The sequence below is a fragment of the Ascaphus truei genome, chromosome 11, assembly GCF_040206685.1.
Source record: "Ascaphus truei isolate aAscTru1 chromosome 11, aAscTru1.hap1, whole genome shotgun sequence".
In the NCBI taxonomy this organism is placed as follows: domain Eukaryota; kingdom Metazoa; phylum Chordata; class Amphibia; order Anura; family Ascaphidae; genus Ascaphus; species Ascaphus truei.
Window position 1 is genome coordinate 38,010,547 of NC_134493.1, and position 18,705 is coordinate 38,029,251.

Here is an 18,705-nt window from a genome sequence, read left to right on the forward strand (position 1 = left end):
GTTTTATTATAGACTAGCTGAGAGACCCGGCGTTGCCCGGGATGTAAATGCGTAATAGGTAGTATTATTTATAAATCGTGGAACAATAGGTGACTGTTTGTTGTAAAGGTTGGATAATAATATTGAAAAGAAAGATGGAAGAAAATGTAATACGATGTTGTATAAAAATGGTTTATTGTAACCACACCACAGTACAATGTATATTTTGGTGCCATAAGTGATGTAAAAATCTGAGTCGTGTGTCCTGCTAGGGTGTGAGGCGGCGGGTGGCGCGTGGGTTGTGAGTGCTGTCTGTGAGTGGGGGTCCTGCTAGGGTGTGAGGCGGCGGGTGGCGCGTGGGTTGTGATTGCTGTCTGTGAGTGGGGGTCCTGCAAGGGTGTGAGGCGGCGGGTGGCGCGTGGGTTGTGAGTGCTGTCTGTGAGTGGGGGTCCTGCTAGGGTGTGAGGCGGCGGCTGGCGCGTGGGTTGTGAGTGCTGTCTGTGAGTGGGGGTCCTGCTAGGGTGTGAGGCGGTGGGTCAGTGATGTCGGGGGGTAGGGGCGGGAGGCAGCAGGTGTGTGTGGCGGCAGGTATGTGTCGAGTGTGGCGGGTGTCTGTTGAGTGCGTGCAGCGGCTGTGAGGCGGTGGGTGAAAGGCAGAGGCGGCCGGAGTAAGGGCGGGTGAAAGGCAGAGGCGGGGGTGGGGAGGCGGTAAGGCGGGCATGAAGGCGAAGGGCGGCGGGAAGGGGAGGAGGGGGTGGAGGAGGGGGGCAAGGGGTGGAGGAGGGGGGAAGGGTTAGAGGAGGGGGGGGGAAGGGCTAGAGGAGGGGGGGAAGGGTTAGAGGAGGGGGAGAAGGGTTAGAGGAGGGGGGGGGAGGGGAGGGGGGGAAGGGTTAGAGGAGGGGGGGGAGGGGAGGGGGGGAAGGGTTAGAGGAGGGGGGGGAAGGGTTTGAGGAGGGGGTTGAAGTGTGGGAGGGGGTGGGAGGGGAAAGGGTAAAAAGAGGTGGAGGGGGGGGTGGAAAGGGGAGCGGAGGGGGGGTGAAGGGGAGCGGGGGGGGAAGGGGAGCGGGGGGGGAAGGGGAGCGGGGGGGGGGGGAGGGGAGAAGTGGTGGGAAGGGGGAGGAGGGGGGAGGTGGTGGAAAGGGGGAGAAGGGGGGAGGTGGTGGGAAGGGGGGAGGTGGTGGGAAGGAGGAGGAGTGGGAAGGTGGTGGAAAGGGAGAGAAGGGGGGATGTGGTGGGAAGGGGGAGGAGGGGGAAGGTGGTGGGAAGGGGGGTGAGGGGTGGTGAAGGCCGCTCACTCACCCGTCCGGCAGGTCCCACGTGGATCTGAGGCGGGAGGCAGCGTGTTGTGGCCGCTCTCCCGCTGTGTCCCGGGCGCTCGCTCGCTCCCCCGCTGACTGTAGCGGCGCCGGGGGGGGGGGGGGGGGGGTATCGGGGAGACACTGACACTGGAGGGGAGGGGGGGTGGAGGGGAGGTGAAGGGGGGGTGGAGGGGAGGTGAAGGCCGCTCACTCACCCATCCGGCAGGTCCCACGTGGATCTGAGGCGGGAGGCAGCGTGTTGTGGCCGCTCCCCCGCTGTGTCCCGGGCGCCGCCATCTTGGGCACTCGGCGCCGCGAGGCAGCCTGCCTGGCCACTGGCTGTTCCCCCGCCGGGAGGGGGTGAGTTGTAGCGCCGGTGAGGGGGGGGCATGTATATGTGTGGGGGGGGGAGAGGTGGGAGATATAGAGGGGGGGTCTCGCACGGCCGCTGACACTGGGTGGGGGGGGGGGGGGGGGCGCTGAAGGGGTAATAATAGTGTGTGTGTCCTGCTGACTGTAGCAGCGCCGGGGGAGGGGGGGGTCGGGGTGAAAACGCGGGAGACACGGGGAGAGGAGGAGGTGCGCGCGGGTGCTGCTAACTGTGAGCCCCGCTAATGTAGGTAACAGTGTGTGTGTGTGTGTGTGTGTGTCACTGTGTGTGTGTCTGTCATTGTGTGTGTGTGTGTGTCGTGTGTGTGTGTCCCTGTGTGTGTGTGTCCCTGTGTGTGTGTGTCCCTGTGTGTGTGTGTCCCTGTGTGTGTGTGTCCCTGTGTGTCCTTTGGCCCGTCACTCCGCCTCAGGCCAATGAGAGGTGTGCGGGGGCGGGCCAAGGGACCAATCAGATTTCCCCTAGGGACACCGGACATCCAGCAGGCATGCATGCATGCATGCAAACATACAGTGCTTTCACTAATATAGTATAAGATTTGTTTCCATAGCCGGATACTCCTGTTTCAGACCTAGCTGCAGCCCTTCCAGCACATGTTTTACTTTGAGTCCCTTCTTTCTCGGATTTTTGCTGTATATATTAACACATTATTATACACGTATTGTGCAGTTCCAGTTTCTGTGGTCACTGTAATATTTAGAGCTGGACGTTTGGATTCTGTACATCAGATCCGGTTTCTGACGTGCAAACATGTCCTGTCGGACTTCTTGTTTCACTTTTAGTTGCTGCAGGACTTTCCACGCTCACTCACTCAGCCTGCTTCCTGCTGCAGGACTTTCCACGCTCACTCACTCAGCCTGCTTCAGGACTTTCCACGCTCACTCACTCAGCCTGCTCCCTGCTGCAGGACTTTCCACGCTCACTCACTCATCCTGCTTCCTGCTGCAGGACTTTCCACGCTCACTCACTCAGCCTGCTCCCTGCTGCAGGACTTTCCACGCTCACTCACTCATCCTGCTTCCTGCTGCAGGACTTTCCACGCTCACTCACTCAGCCTGCTTCCTGCTGCAGGACTTTCCATGCGCACTCTGCCTGCTTCCTGCTGCAGGACTTTCCACGCTCACTCACTCATCCTGCTTCCTGCTGCAGGACTTTCCACACTCACTCAGCCAGCCTGCTCCCTGCTGCAGGACTTTCCACACTCACTCAGCCAGCCTGCTCCCTGCTGCAGGACTTTCCACACTCACTCAGCCAGCCTGCTCCCTGCTGCAGGACTTTCCATGCTCACTCACTCAGCCTGTCTGCTTCCTGCTGCAGGACTTTCCACGCTCACTCACTCAGCCTGTCTGCTTCCTGCTGCAGGACTTTCCACACTCACGCAGCCAGCCTGCTTCCTGCTGCAGGACTTTCCACACTCACTCAGCCAGCCTGCTTCCTGCTGCAGGACTTTCCACACTCACTCAGCCAGCCTGCTCCCTGCTGCAGGACTTTCCACACTCACTCAGCCAGCCTGCTTCCTGCTGCAGGACTTTCCATGCGCACTCACTCAGCCTTCTCAGGAGTTTCCTGAGCGTGGAGGAGGGCCTCACGCTGACCTCACTCCCGTGCACAGTGACAATCTGTTCCTTCCTTTCCATGAGCAGCAGAACTCAGAGCCAGAGGAACGTTAACTCGTTGTGTGCCGAGAGTCTGCGAATGGAGCCCATTTCAAAGTATACATAAGTAGATATTTACAGATACATATGTAAGGAAGTTATGGGGAGTAAAAAAAGTGACAATAACCCCCCCCCCACACACACACACACACACACACACACACAGTGCACAGCAAATGCACTTCTGTAACCCAGGCTGTGGTGAAACGCTGTGTAATGAGGCAGGCATAATATAGGGGTCCATGTTAAAGTGGTTAAGAAGCAAAAAGGTGACACTGTGCTCATTTGCATGTCATTACCCCGAATCCCTGGCTCCAGTGGAAGCATTTTATGCTAAGAGATAATGGGGAAAGGCAGGGTTGCAGACCTGTGCGAGACGTCTGAAGGTGATTGATACATATATATATATATATATATACACATATATATATATATATTGATATATATATATACTAGCTGAGAGACCCGGCGTTGCCCGGGATGTAAATGCGTAATAGGTAGTATTATTTATAAATCGTGGAACAATAGGTGAGTATTTGTTGTAAAGGTTGGATAATAATGTTGAAAAGAAAGATGGAAGAAAATGTAATACGATGTTGTTTAAAAATGGTTTATTGTAAACACACCACAGTACAATGTATATTTTGGTGACATAAGTGATGTGAAAATGTGAGGCGTGTGTCCTGCTAGGGTGTGAGAGTGTGTGAGGCGGCGGGTGGGTGTTCAGTACGGGTGGCGCGTGGGTAGTGAGTGCTGGCTGTGGGTCGGGGTCCTGCTAGGGTGTGAGGCGGCGGGTGTGTGGCGAGTGCAGGTGACAGCTGGTCAGTGATATTGTTGCGTAGGGGCAGGAGGCGGCAGGTGTGTGTCGAGTGTGTGGGGTGGGTGAGAGGCGGCGGGTGTGTGTCGAGTGTGGCAGGTCTGTTTAGTGCGTGCGGTGGGCGGGTGAAAGGCAGAAGTGCGGGTGGGCGAAAGGCAGAGGCGGGAGGGCGGACGAAAGGCGTTGAAGGAGGGGAGGTGAGGTCGGAGGGGTGGTGGGGGGTGGTGAGGGGAGGTGAAGGGGGGCGGAGGGGAGGTCGGAGGGGAGGTGAGGATGGGTGGTGTGGGGGGGTGGTGGGGGATGGTGAGGGGAGGTGAAGGGGGGGCGGAGGGGAGGTGAAGGGGGGGCGGAGGGGAGGTGAAGGAGGGGTGAGGGGAGGTGAAGGGGGAGAGGTGAAGGGGGGGTGACGGGAGGTGGAGGGGGTTGCCGGGAGGTGAAGGGAGGGGGGGGGGTGACGGGAGGTGGGGGGGGGGTGACAGGAGGTGAAGGGAGGGGGGGGTGACAGGAGGGGGGTGACAGGAGGCGAAGGGGGGGTGGTGACAGGAGGTGAAGTTGGTGTGAAGGGAGGAAGGGAAGGGGGAGGTGGAGGAGGAGGGGAAGGGGGGAGGAGGGGGAAAGGGTGAAGGGGGGAGGTGTGAAGGGGGTAAAGGTGGGGGAGGGGAAAAGGGGGGAAAGGTGGGGGAGGAGGGAAAGGGGGGAAAGAGGGGGGAAGGGGGAAAAGAGGGGTGGAGGGGGGAAGGGGGTGGAGGGGGGGAAGAGGGGAGAGGGGGGATGGGGAAAGGGGGGAGGTGGAGGAGGGGAGGAGGGTAAGGGGGGAGGTGAGGACGGTAAGGGGGGAGGTGGAGGAGGGAGGTGGAGGAGGGGAAGGGGGGAGGAGGGGAAGGGGGGAGGTGGAGGAAGGGAAGGGGGGAGGTGGAGGAGGGGAAGGGGGGAGGTGGAGGAGGGGAACGGGGGAGATGGAGGAGGGGAAGGGGGGAGATGGAGGAGGGGAAGGGGGGAGGTGGTGGGAAGAGGGGGGAGGTGGTGGGAAGGGGGGAAGAGGGGGGAGGTGGTGGGAAGGGGGGAGGAGGGAGGAGGGGGGAGGTGGTGGGAAGGGGGGAGGTGGGAAGGGGGGGGAGGTGGTGGGAAGGGGGGGAGGTGGTGGGAAGGGGGGGGAGGTGGTGGGAAGGGGGGGAGGTGGTGGGAAGGGGGGGGGGAGGTGGTGGGAAGGGGGGGAGGTGGTGGGAAGGGGGGGGAGGTGGTGGGAAGGGGGTGGGAAGGTGGGAAGGGGGGGGGAGGCGGTGGAAAGGGGGGGGGGAGGTGGTGGGAAGGGGGGGGCGGTGGAAAGGGGGGGGGAGGTGGGAAGGGGGGGAGGTGGTGGGAAGGGGGGGAGCTGGTGGGAAGGGGGGTAGGTGGTGGGAAGGGGGAGGTAAGGGTGAAGGGGGGGAGGGGTGAAGGGGGAAAGGGGGTAAAGGTGGGGGAGGGGAAACGGGGGGAAAGGTGGGGGAGGAGGGAAAGGGGGGAAAGAGGGGGGAAAGAGGGGTGGAGGTGGGGGAGGGGAAAAGGGGGGAAAGGTGGGGGAGGAGGGAAAGGGGGGAAAGAGGGGGTAAGGGGGGAAAGAGGGGTGGAGGGGGGGAAGGGGGTGGAGGGGGGGATGGGGAAAGGGGGGAGGTGGAGGAGGGGAGGTGAGGAGGGTAAGGGGGGAGGTGAGGAGGGTAAGTGGGGAAGTGGAGGAATGGAAGGGGGGAGGTGGAGGAGGGGAAGAAGGGGGGAGGTGGAGGAGGGGAAGGAGGTGGAGGAGGGGAAGGGGGGAGATGGAGGAGGGGAAGGGGGAGATGGAGGAGGGGAAGGGGGGAGGTGGTGGGAAGAGGGGGGAGGTGGTGGGAAGAGGGAAGAGGGGGGAGGTGGTGGGAAGGGGGGAGGTGGTGGGAAGGGGGGAGGAGGGAAGGGGGTGGAGGTGGTGGGAAGGGGGGGAGGTGGTGGGAAGGGGGGGAGGTGGGAAGGGGGTGGGAAGGTGGGAAGGGGGGGGGCGGTGGGAAGAGGGGGGAGGTGGTGGGAGGTTGTAAGGGGGAGTGAAGGGAAGGTGAAGGGGGGTGAAGGTGGGGGTGAAGGTGGGGTGGAGGGGAGGTGAAGGGGGGGGGGTGGAGGGGAGGTTAAGGGGGGGGGGGGTGGAGGGGAGGTTATGGGGGGGGGTGGAGGGGAGGTTAAGGGGGGGGTGGAGGGGAGGTGGAGGTGAAGGGGATGGGAAGTGTAGTGAGGGGTGGTGGAGGGGATGGGAAGTGTAGTGAGGGGTGGTGGAGGGGAGGTGGAAGGGAGGGAAAGTGTAGTGAGGGGTGGGTGAGGGGAGGTGAAGGCCGCTCACTCACCCGTCCGGCAGCTCCCACGTGGATCTGAGGCGGGAGGCAGAGTGTTGTGGCCGCTCCCCCGCTGAGTGTAGCGGCGCCGGGGGGGGGGGGGTGGAGGGGAAGTGAGTGAGGGGAGGTGATCACTCCGCTCCCCCGCTGAGTGTAGCGGCGCCGGGGGGGGGGTGGATGGGAAGTGAGTGAGGGGAGGTGATCACTCCGCTCCCCCGCTGACTGTAGCGGCGCCGTGGAGGGGAAGTGAGTGAGGGGAGGTGATCACTCCGCTCCCCCGCTGAGTGTAGCGGCGCCGGGGGGTGGTGGAGGGGAAGTGAGTGAGGGGAGGTGATCACTCCGCTCCCCCGCTGAGTGTAGCGGCGCCGGGGGGGGGGGGGTGGAGGGGAAGTGAGTGAGGGGAGGTGATCACTCCGCTCCCCCGCTGAGTGTAGCGGCGCCGGGGGGGGGGTGGAGGGGAAGTGAGTGAGGGGAGGTGATCACTCCGCTCCCCCGCTGACTGTAGCGGCGCCGGGGGGGGGGGGTGGAGGGGAAGTGAGTGAGGGGAGGTGAAGGGGGGTGAAGGCCGCTCCCTCACCCGTCCGGTATCTCCCTCACCCGTCCGGCAGCTCCCTCGCCCGTCCGGCAGCTCCCACGTGGAGGGGGGGGGGGGTGAAAGCGCGGGAAACAGGAAGAGGCGGAGCCTCCGGGACCGGTGGGGAAGAGAGCGGGAGATGTGCTGCTAATGTATGTAACAGAGTGTGTGTGTGTGTGTGTGTGTGTGTGTGTGTGTGTGTGTGTGTGTGTGTGTGTGTGTGTGTGTGTGTGTGTGTGTCACTCCGCCTCAGGCCAATGAGAGGTGTGGGGGGCGGGCCAAGGGGGTGGTGTGAGTGTGTGAGGCCAATGAGAGGTGTGCGGGGGCGGGCGGCCCAAGGGACCAATGAGATTGCCGCTAGGGACACCGGACATCCAGGCAGGCAGGCAAACATACAGTGCTTTCACTAATATAGTATAAGATATATATATATATCATACTCGCACGCACATTTAGAGAGCGATTCACATACATAAATACACACTTCTATATGTTAAAAGCTTCCATAAAATGTCTTGTTCACACCTGAATGAAACCGAGGCAGTGCCCACTTACTGAAGCATCTCTGCCCAGATATTTAGCAAACCTTTATTTTTTTATTTTTTTGTGCACTTTTCCAACCCCAAAATTACTAATTTTGAGACACCGTGGCGCTTGGACGTGGCTGCAGGTGGGAAATGCCGTGTCCTGCTGCTTTATTCTGCAGGTTGCCAAATAATACACTGCAGGCTTTTTGCTAACCCTTCATGCGCTGGGTGGCCCCTTTACTAACCCTTCATGCACTGGGTGGCCCCTTTACTAACCCTTCATGCGCTGGGTGGCACCTTTGCTAACCCTTCATGCGCTGGGTGGCCCTTTTTATCCTTATTGCGCTGGATGGCTCCTTTTTAACCCTTCATGCGCTGGGTGGCCCCTTTTTAACCCTTCATGCGCTGGCCGGCCCCTTTGCTAACCCTTCATGCGCTGGCTGGGCCCTTTTTTAACCCTTCATGCGCTGGATGGTCATTTTTTTAAACCCTTCATGTGCTAGATAGTCCTTTTTTTAACCCTTCATGCGCTGGACGGGCCCATAAGAGCATTATTATACAAGTATGCATTCAGTCACCTGAAGTATAACGTTGCCTTGTAATGTCAGTGGTTACAGGGGCAGCAACCCACAAGCTCAGTTCTTCATTTGGCCGCTATACAATTGTGACCTGATCATTTCGTGGTGAGGTCAGCCCCAGCTGCTCTCCCACCAACTGGGAAGGGAGGCGTAACTTACCCCGCATGTGGTGATAACGGGATCTTTAAAGACGCTGCAGCACAGTTGGCAACAAAGCTTCACTGAGGGCTGTTCTGCAAACACCAGAGGGTCCTGCATCAATACAAGGCAGAGACACAGGCGTGTGGGACGGAGAATGTGCGTGATTTGCCCCCTGTTCTCCCTAAAGTGCTACCTCCAATCTCTTATCAACTCATTTACAATATGAACATGCTGCACTATACACTGATATCATCTCTCTATAAACTACAACCTCAATGGATTTTCTTGGGCTCTATTCATGAACACTGCCCGGTGTAGACATACTCAGCACTGCTTTATTCTTGGGCATGATCATTCCGAGAGGGGGGGGGGGGGAGGGGTGTGAGGGTCCCATCCCAAAATACTGCTTGCCACTTTATCCAAGATTAACACATCAATTGTAAGCTCTTCGGGACAGGGACCCCTGTTCCGATTGGTATTATGACTGAAGCGCTTATTCCCAATTATGTCTTCTATATTGTCCTGTGTATTACTGCTGTGAAGCGCTACCTACATGGATGGAGCTACACAAATAAAGATATACAGACAACACTACCTGTGTTACTTTGTGGCAAATTAATAGACTGTATGCTATTTGGGACACTGTACATCAGGAGTGGCCAATTCCAGTCCTCAAGGGCCATCAATAGGTCAGGTTTTCAGGGATAACCTGAAAACCTGACCTGTTGGTGGCATAAGAACTGAAGTTGCCCACCCCTGGTGTATATACACACACTAAACAAACATGTATTTATTGGTAGCAATAGATAATAATGCACTTCTCTCACGGTACAGAAAGTGCTCAGTGCTCAGATATTCTATGGCTATTCAAATGGACAGGCGCTTGCGTTGAAAGGCGATTCCTGTTCTAACGACTCAGAGACAGCTAGTGGATCCACTTTCAAGGTGACCGAGCCTTGCCAGCACAAACGTCAGGGCAGAACATTACACAAAGAACAAGCCAGGGAGCAACTACTTACAGCTGTCTGCAACTTTGTGACATCTTTAAGCTTTTTCCCTTACCGGCTCTTCCTCTTCTTCGTGGAGGGAGAAGGTGGAGCGTAGGGACATGTTGGATTCGGAGTGCAGGGAGCGTACAGATATGGCAGAATCCGAGCGCCGGGGAGTGCTAATCGGAGGCTAGGAGTTAGATGATGTACATAACATGAGACATTCAGGTGTGCACTGCTCGTTACAGCAACAGAGTGACAGGTGCGGGGTGAGATATCTGCATTAATATCTCCCAACAAGGCTGCGAAATAAGGGATAATTCCTCCGAGAATACATCACATCACCCTAAACGGAGTCTCAATCGTAATCCCGGATAATCTCATGTTTCTCGTCTTTCGTGCTCCTCGCTCTGTTCACAGAGCCCCTTCCCTCCTTGTCAATGTCAGTTTCTACATCGTCCTGAATTCTGGGAATCTCCTCTCCCGCTGATCCCCAAATCTCTGGGTGTGGGCTGCGCGTGCTGCGATGCTTGTGGGATCCGGTCCCCTCCGAGTTACAGAGCGTAACCCAAGCTCCTGGCTCCCTGCAACGTGCGGCTGCTATGTGAAGTCTCACTCGCTCATCTAACTGCTGCCAGCTCTGCTTAGCGCTTACAAGCGGACACTTCCTCCTATTGAATTCAGTGAGCTAGGCTGCTTCCTGTTGGAGATGTGAAGAGGCAGAGGGGGGAATATATCGAGAGAGAGCAGGGGGTCGTAAGGGAAATACTATTGGGAATGATATTCTCAACTCAGACAGCGGCAGCACCACTTAACCCCTTCATGTCTGCCTTTGTGCCCTGTTGCTATCCAACACTGGTAAACTACTTCCTCCCTTATTCCCTCACCCGCTGTCTCTGTAAGTCTCCCAACATACCATTTGGATTGTAAGCTCTTTGGTGCAGGAATTTCCTTCCCTATTGTCTGACTTTGTTCCACTTATTGTATTCTAATTCCCTGTACTGTTTTTGTGTGTCTTTTGTAAAGCGCTGAGTACACTATGGGCGCTATATATAAAGACATACATGCATTAGCACTGGGGGCTCAACTCCAGTCTTCAAGCCCCCCCAACAGGTCAGGTTTTCAGGATATCCCTGCTTCAGCACAGGTGGATCAATCAGTCCCTGCTTCAGCACAGGTGGTTCAGAGACTAAGTCGAACCACCTGTGCTGAAGCAGGGATATGCTGAAAACCTGACCTCTTGGGGGCAGGGGGCTTGAGGACAGGAGTTGAGCACCACTGCTTTAGAATAGTTTTTACATACCTGCTGTGCTAATCAGACTATGTCTAATTATTTTAACAAAGAAAGGCCCTTAACCCCTCGCTGACAGCTACCGGCAATGCAGTGATCAGCATCACTAATGGCGAAGAGCTTCCTGTCATAACCAATGTCCTGGTTTGCAGGCGAGATGGTCCTTCTTATTGCAGTTCCACAATGGTGGAGGGACAGACAGGCACGGGGGTCTGAACCTGAGCAGCCAGGGACAGGGGGACACATACCCCGGGGATTTAAAGGATCACAGAATGATTGTCGTCATTATTAAATAATGATATGTTCATTGAAATGATTAATACACTTGGGGTTCATTTCCTCCCCAATTATATGAATGTAAAGAAGTAAAACAATATATGTACACTACAGCCCATGTGCTTATGTGCCTATAAGGGCTGTTTCTAGCTATACTGCCTGAGTATGGCTTACCATGACATCATAACAACCAGGTACCGTCACGAATGTGTTAATTCTGGCCACTCCAAAGACACACATCCCTGATGAACCGATAGCCATCGAAAACCGCGCAGGGTTCAAAGGTCACCATCCCATGCAACCGCAACGTACGCTGTGCATGAGTGCATACTACATGTCTGGATCTCACTCACGGTGGATTCCCGGTGTGCCGGTACCGGCTTCCCCACCATCCGTTCTCGCGAGATTACGGATGAGGAAGTGGCCAGTCAGTGAGACGTCAGCAGGACGGGAGAAAAAGATACAGAAACCTCTTCGGCTCCAGCGGGACCCGCACACGCCAGCTTGTCTGGGTCGCGGTCTCCCAGCTAGGACTTCAGCTGTTACAGCCTCGACGGAGAGATGACTCTTTCCAAACAGACATTGATCTTAAGGCGCCTGTCCAGCCTACATCCTGCAAGTAGGACTCCAGTTTCTGTTGCCCGGTTTGCAGATCGGACCATCATCTGAAGTGGATTTTTTTCCTTGCGTTTTGTTTTTAAGTTGCTTTAATAAATGTACCTTTTTCACTCTACACCCTGAGTATGCCTACCTCCGAGGCACTTACAATTTTTAGTATTCATACTATCATATATGCACAAGATCATTTGATTTTCCGATATCATACAGTATTATGCTACGTTTGTTATGTTTTTCTCGTTCCATGTGCTGTGACCATCATCCAGTCACCTTTTTCTGTGGAGTGGCCAGAATTAACCCATTCGGGACAGTACATGGTTGTATTGGCAACTTTCAAGTGGACGGTCACATTGTATTCAAAGTTCTATTTGTTTCCCAGTGTCTCTCCTTTCTGACTGGGGTAGTCGGAATCACTGCTTGGCAGCCATCCTGACACAGTGTGTTAAAGGATTGATAGTGTGTATTTATCACTTGATCACATATATTAGTTAGCAGTGCGGCACATTTTCTCTTTCACATTACCATGACATCATCCTCATCACGGGGGGAGTATGTCAGGGTGCTGGATGACGATGTGGTTCGATGGTGCTGTTTAAATGTGTTCGTCCCATCGGCTGCAAGAAAAATAAAGGTATTTAGTTACAGAACCTACAGACTCTGCACCTCTGATCCGTTCCTGAGCTTTCCAGCACCAGCGCTGTACCCGTTCCCATTAACCTGCACACAGGACACAGGCATCGTCCTAATCTCACTGCATTACCTTTAGTAATAGTTGTGACCGCTGAGAAAGCTGGACCAAACGTCGTTTCCATTCTGGTCTAAAAGAACAATGAGAATGAGAGCTTCGGATACACAAACTATCACTTTACCGAGAGAGAAGGAAAGGGAGACAAATATAGAGCGATGACAGGGAGAGAGAGTGGAGAGACTGGAGAGAGTGGACAGAGAAAGAGAGTATGTGGAGAGAGAGAATGTGGAGCGAGAGTATGTGGAGAGAGTGTGGTACGATAGGGAGAGGGAGATACTGTACTTAGATAAACACACTCACGCGCACGCGCACAATCTAACCCTCCCTCCCCCCCCCCCAATTTGGTACATGAAAAACAAAAGAAGTGTGCTTTGTGTAAGAAAGGTGCATTGCTTTGACTTGGGTTCTCTGTACATGTTTCTTCCTTTAAAAAACAAAACACTGACACATTATTTTAAAAAACAAAAATCTGTTTAAAAGGAATATTACGGATCTTCCTCACGCGTGACAAAAATTTGGAAATGCAAAGCTCTGGTCCCCTTTGAAATATAGCATTTAAGGGACACATAGAATGATATCGAAGTTATAGGTTTAACATATAAAGAAATACCGGGCTTGGGTGACAGATCAGAGACCAGCAAGTTCGCATTTCCAAACGTTCCCCATGTTTGAGGAAATTGTATCCCTTATACAGGAATAGGCCATATACTCATTACAGAACTAAGGAGCTCCTAGCTGCGGAGACATGAAATGTAATGTTCCCAAGGTAGCCCCCAATCATAAAACAGCGGGTGTGCAATGCACGCAGAGGGTGGGCAGCCAACAGGAGGGAGGTCGGGAGCAAAGTGTTACCTCGTTGTTGTTTTCTGTTGCGGAGATGCTTTGGGCCCCAGCTGAGAAATTATTAAATCGCGGATTCTTACTCGAGGTCATATTCTAGGTCGGCATCTGTGGGCTGCATGGAGTGGCTACCTCTGAAAGGAGAAAGGGGGGATGGTTACTGCATCAGCGCTACGGCAAACCCAACCCGAACAGACCAAGTTATTTGTGACTCATGGCAATTCACAACCACAAGTTGTTATGTTAATTTAGGGGTGCTCAACTTCAGTCCTCAAGCCCCCCACCCCAACAGGTCAGATTTTCTGGATCTCTCTGCTTCAGCACAGGTGGCTCAATCAGAGCCTTAGGCCTCGTTCAGGGTGCAGGCTTCGGAGGGAGGGCGTGCTGCCGTGCGAGCTGCCGTGGGACACAAAGTATTCAAATTGAATACTGGTTGTCAGGGTAGCAGCTGCCCTGTCTCCGAAAATTCGTTTTTTGAAGCTGCAGCAGCGTCACTGGGACCTCGGCAGCCAATGAAATCATTCTTGAGAATGATTTCATGACTGCAACTTGGATGCCTAACCTGCCGTCTGTAGCCCCGCCCCCTCCCCGCCTCCTGAACTCCTTAAAAAGTCTGCTGGGGATGAACACACATCGCCCAGCAGACTGCCGCCCGCCCTCGCGAACGCCCTCCCTCCAACTCCTGCCTCTGACCCCCTGAACGAGGCCTTAGTCTTTGACATGTTGTGGGGGCTTGAGGACTGGAGTTGAGAATCCCGCTCCGCAGCGCCTTGGCAGAGTAGTTTCTCTGTGGTGCGCCGCCGGTTCCTGGATGCAGTTCTCCAGCTGCCCGGCTCTGTAACCGGCGCTTCGGAGCGGAGTCACCGCGGGACTCCTGCACACACCGTCCAATGTGCTGATATAATTCTACTTCTTGTAAGTAGGATTCCACTTTTCCCCCATCCCGGAAGACCATCAGCCAGCAGCCACTTGTGTCCATAGACATATATGTGTCTGCTTTATTGTCATTTTTATACTTTTTATTCAACTAGCTATTATTTAAGCATCTATTAGTCTTGTAGTAGTTCTATTTTATGTTTGTAGTCTAGTCGGTTTGCTACTGTGTTTGCACTGTCTGTGGTGTTGTGTCCTGTTAGTGTTTGATCTGCAGCAGTATACACTGTGATTGTTCTATGTGTTTCTTTTTACATGCTCTGAGACACGTCTCCGTGGCCATCTGAAAAACATCCGGACCCATATGTATGGTAGATCACTTGTATTTCATTGACATTGGACTCTTTAAGGTGCTGACAAACCTTTGCTTCACCTTTCTCGCCACTTGTTTTGAGATTTGAATATTTATTTAGAAGCGCCGGTATCTATTTCTTTAAAAAAAAGGCATACTATAACACAGAGAGAACGCTTTAGCACAGGGACTGAAGGTGTTAATGCATTCAACAGCTCTGACAAGAAGTCATATTTTCCCAATCAACCCTTTCGCTGCCACGGGGACCTGAGAAAACATAACTTCTTTGTGTGCTTAAACCTATCACCTCCTTATAAGACCGAACAATCATTTTGTTGGGGGGGGGGGGGGGTGGTAACCTTTTGTGTTTTAACGTAAATATTAATAATCTGGTGTTAACAACATTCCAAAAATGGCATCTTCTTGCCAATCTACTTAACTGAAGGTAAAATGCATTGGTGTTCAATGGGTAACAACGCCAGTGACAGATAAGGTGACACAGTGTACTGTACGTATTATCTATTGTAGTTAACTGGAAGCTTTTGTATAATTCTTTATGTTGTTTGGCTTTATTATTTAACTGGAAATCCTTTCTATGTGATGATTAACCTTCCATTCAGGCATAATGTCCATTATTCTTGCTTAATCTTCAAAAACGTCCTAAAATAACGGTGCCAATTAAGGGCAGGACTAGACAGGGATGCCCTCTGCCCCCCCTCCTATTTGCCCCCTCTCTGGAACCTCTAGGATCTCACATACGAGCTAACCCCAACATAGGGGGTGTCAAAGTGGGGACCCACATATTCAAAATCTCACTGTACGCAGACCTTTACTCTCCTTAACCAGACCCTATACCTCCCTCACTAATCTGTTCAAAGAGCTATCCATTTTTAGTCAACCATCTGGTTTCAAAATGAACAGCAGCAAATCGCAATTTATCTCATGCTATTTACCATGCTATTTACCAACTTAACAGAGTAACAATGTATATCCTACAGACGGAACTGATCCTCCTCTAAAATCATCTTCCAGCAGCTATGTTTACACAACACTCCCCCCCCCCCATATAATAAAGAAGATAGCTATTCTGTGTATACAAGCCCTGCACATGTATTTCATGATGGGATATTTAATAGTTCACTCCAGATCTCTACATTACCTCCTTTTACCATCAGAAGATATTATTGAGGATTGTGCTTATTGTAACTTTGAACCAACAAGAGTTTAACTTATACGGACAAATAAATAAATAAATATATATATATATATATATATATATATATATATATATATATATATATAACTAACACACACACACACACACACACACACACACACACACACACACACACACACACACACACACACACACACACACACACACACACACACTAGCCCCCTGAGAGGCAGAATGGCTTGCAAAGTATTGTTATAACCCCTCTGACATTGAAGGGATATAATAATGCATCTATAGATACAGGAGAAGAGTCACTGTGCAGCTACATCAGAGGTGAGCAACTCCAGTCATCAAGGGCCACCAACTGGTCAGGTTTTCAGGATATCCCTGATTCAGCTTCGAGGACCAAGCCACTGATTGAGACACCTGTGCTGAAGCAGGGATATCCTTATAACCTGAACTATTGGGGATGGGGAGGTCTTGAGGACTGGAGTTGCCCACCCCTGCTGTAGCTACATCAAGCACAATTCCATACTACACTCTACGCCTGCTGTATCTGTGCAGGAATCAAAGTATTCAGTGCCAGCCAGAGAGCAAAAGCACAGAGCCCAGGCTCCAATCTCACTAATGCAGAACTACAGGTAATAAGTCGTTTCTATTAATAATAATACAAGCTATTGAAAACGTAATGCATTCATATTACTACTCTTCTGTCAAAACATCCAGCCCTGAAAGCAGCAAATATTGCTGCAGTGTTCATTACTTATAGTGCTGTAAAGAGATTCAATCCTTACAGGTACCACGCTGGGAATCCTTCATGTGATAGATCATATACCTTCCTAACCTCCAGCCATACAAGGAGGTGCTGGCCTGGTTTACGATCTGTTTACAATTTGGGAAAAGTACAAGAGTCCTTCCTTGTATAAGAACCGCCCAGGAGTTGGGTTACCTTGGATAAAGTTATCTGGCAGCCGCTGTGAATTCAACAGGAAGCTGTTCTTGTTAGAGAGGCGAATTTGCAATGCCCTGGTCCTGTGTGTGTGTGTGTATATATATGTGTGCGTGTGCTGGGCCTGCTGACCAGGAATGATGTAAACAGAAAGGCATGCACAGCAGTGGGCGAGAAGTTTGTAAAACTGGAAAATCCCTAACTGTGTCCAATCAGCAGACTTAGCTGATCCGCTGCAACACACACACACAAAAAGTTAGGGAGCTGTACCATGCACAAGAAAAACACACACCTTTCTCTGCCCGATAAGCCCGGAGGGCAGAGGTTTTCAACCTTTTTTTTAGTTAAGGAGCCCTACAATTATACTGTGAAATTCTAGGCAACTCCCTCTCTCACTCCCACCCTCCCCCTGTCTTTTCCTCCCCCCTCACGCTCCCCCTCTCTCTAGTCTCTTCCTCCTCCCCTCATTCACTCTCTCTTCCTCTATTACACCCCCCCCTCTCAAATAACTAAATAAATATATACGGATATATATATATATATATATATATATATATATATATATATATATATATACCATAACTTAACTCATTATTATGTATATAGATATATACATAATACTGAGTTAAGTTATGGTGAGTAAAAAAAGTGACAAAAAACCCTCCACAGCAAAGCAAATATGCAAACGTAAATACAACTGTGTGCTCATCTGCATGTCTTAGGCAGGTCTGCAACCCCGCCTTTCCCCATTATCACCCAGCACACAGTACTTCCACTGCAGCAAGGGATTCTGGGAAATGACATGCAAATGAGCACACAGTGCCACTTTTTGCTTCAAAAAACATTTTTAACATGGTTCCCTATAGGCTTAATCAACCCCACACTGATGAGACCCAATAAGGTCGAAACGGCTGTCTGTGGGTGGGTTTTCTGGGTATGCACCGTAACCCTGGCTGTGCTCAAAGCTGTGACCATGCAGCAAGCTTAAGCCTATAGGAAACCATGTTAAAAATGGGTTTTGAAGCAAAAAGTGGCACTGTATGCTCATTTGCATGTCATTTCCCAGAATCCCTTGCTGCAGTGGAAGTGCTGTATGCTGGGTGATGATGGGGAAAGGCGGGGTTGCAGACCTGCCTAAGACATGCAGATGAGCACACAGTTGTATTTACATTTGCATATATATATACACACACACACAGACACCTCTCCCCTCCCCCCAACAATTGAGGCCTCCGGTGCTGCGCCGATGCTGCGCCGATGCTGCGCCGATGCTGCGCCGGTGCTGCACCGGTCCTGCCGGCAGAAGTTGGACCAAGGGGTGGGGAGGGAAGAGGATTGCAGTGAACGCCGCCGGGCCGCCACTGCTGGGGAGACGCCAGGCCTGGGAGTTGTCTCAACTCTCCCCCGTCGGCCGCAGAACCCTGTAAGGATGCCCGGAACCCCGGTTGAAAATCACTGCCTCTAGGCTGCGTCCCCGCTGGCGCGGAGCGTGCTGTGCACTCTGCGCTTGCCGCTTTTACTTATTGCAGTCTTTATGAGGAAGTCCCCGCTCACGCGGTGCGCGCGCTTGTGCGCACAAGCTCACTCAAGCTTGGCGCTTGAGCAGACAAAGAAAAAAAAAAAACTTACTTTGAAGCATGCTCAACTTGCCCGCAATGCCACCCCATCCTCGCTTGCAAAATAGGCAGGACACCCGACGTTCATGCTTAGAGAGTTGGTAACGTCACCGCTCTCAAGCATGAGCGCGCTCAGCGCCAGCGGGGCCGCAGCCTTACACAAGCGCTTTCATTTCCTGCTGCAGTTCCACCGACTCACATCTGTTATATTTAGTGAAAGAGAACCTGGACAACATCTTTTTCTTAGTTTTTCAAATTTAGGCTCAAATGCCAAACTCCAGGAAGGACAGTAATACATGTCACAGAATGTACAACAATTGCTGCGTTCATTAAGAGCTACTTGGGTCACTTAGATTGTAAGCTCTCCGGGGCAGAGATTTCCTTTCCTCCTGTCCGATTGTGTTTGTTGCAGTCATTGTACTATTAGTCCCTGTACTGTATTGTCTCTTTCCTAAAGCGCCGAGTACACTGTGGGCGCAATATAAAGATATACATACATACTTATTTAACCCTTGTACTGCCAGAGGAACGTAAGTTCTGCAAAAATTTTATTACATCAGCAATTTTCTGGAATAGAAAAATGCTGGATGGTTATACACAGAAGTATTTGACAAGCATCAAAAGCAAATGGGATTCCAAAAGCCTTGCTCAGTATTCTTTAAATGCCGCTGGAACTATAAAGACAA

The 18,705-nt window shown here is 52.5% G+C and overlaps 1 protein-coding gene across 5 annotated transcripts in view; it reads right to left on the bottom strand.

The window, feature by feature from the left end:
* Nucleotides 1–18,705, bottom strand: part of TRAF7 (TNF receptor associated factor 7) — a 33,736-nt gene that overhangs the window by 10,541 nt on the left and 4,490 nt on the right. For 4 of the 5 annotated variants that reach the window (XM_075565711.1, XM_075565709.1, XM_075565710.1 and 1 more), the window contains 5 exons: nt 13,065–13,186; nt 12,225–12,282; nt 11,987–12,078; nt 9,353–9,469; nt 8,309–8,401 (listed from right to left, as the gene is read on the bottom strand). In XM_075565711.1, the coding sequence (XP_075421826.1) occupies nt 8,309–8,401; nt 9,353–9,469; nt 11,987–12,078; nt 12,225–12,282; nt 13,065–13,145 (441 nt within the window). In that variant the 5' untranslated portion in view covers nt 13,146–13,186. Of the gene's footprint in view, nt 1–8,308; nt 8,402–9,352; nt 9,470–11,986; nt 12,079–12,224; nt 12,283–13,064; nt 13,187–16,403; nt 16,630–18,705 lie in introns of those variants that run through there. The other variant, XM_075565712.1, reaches the window with a different exon arrangement.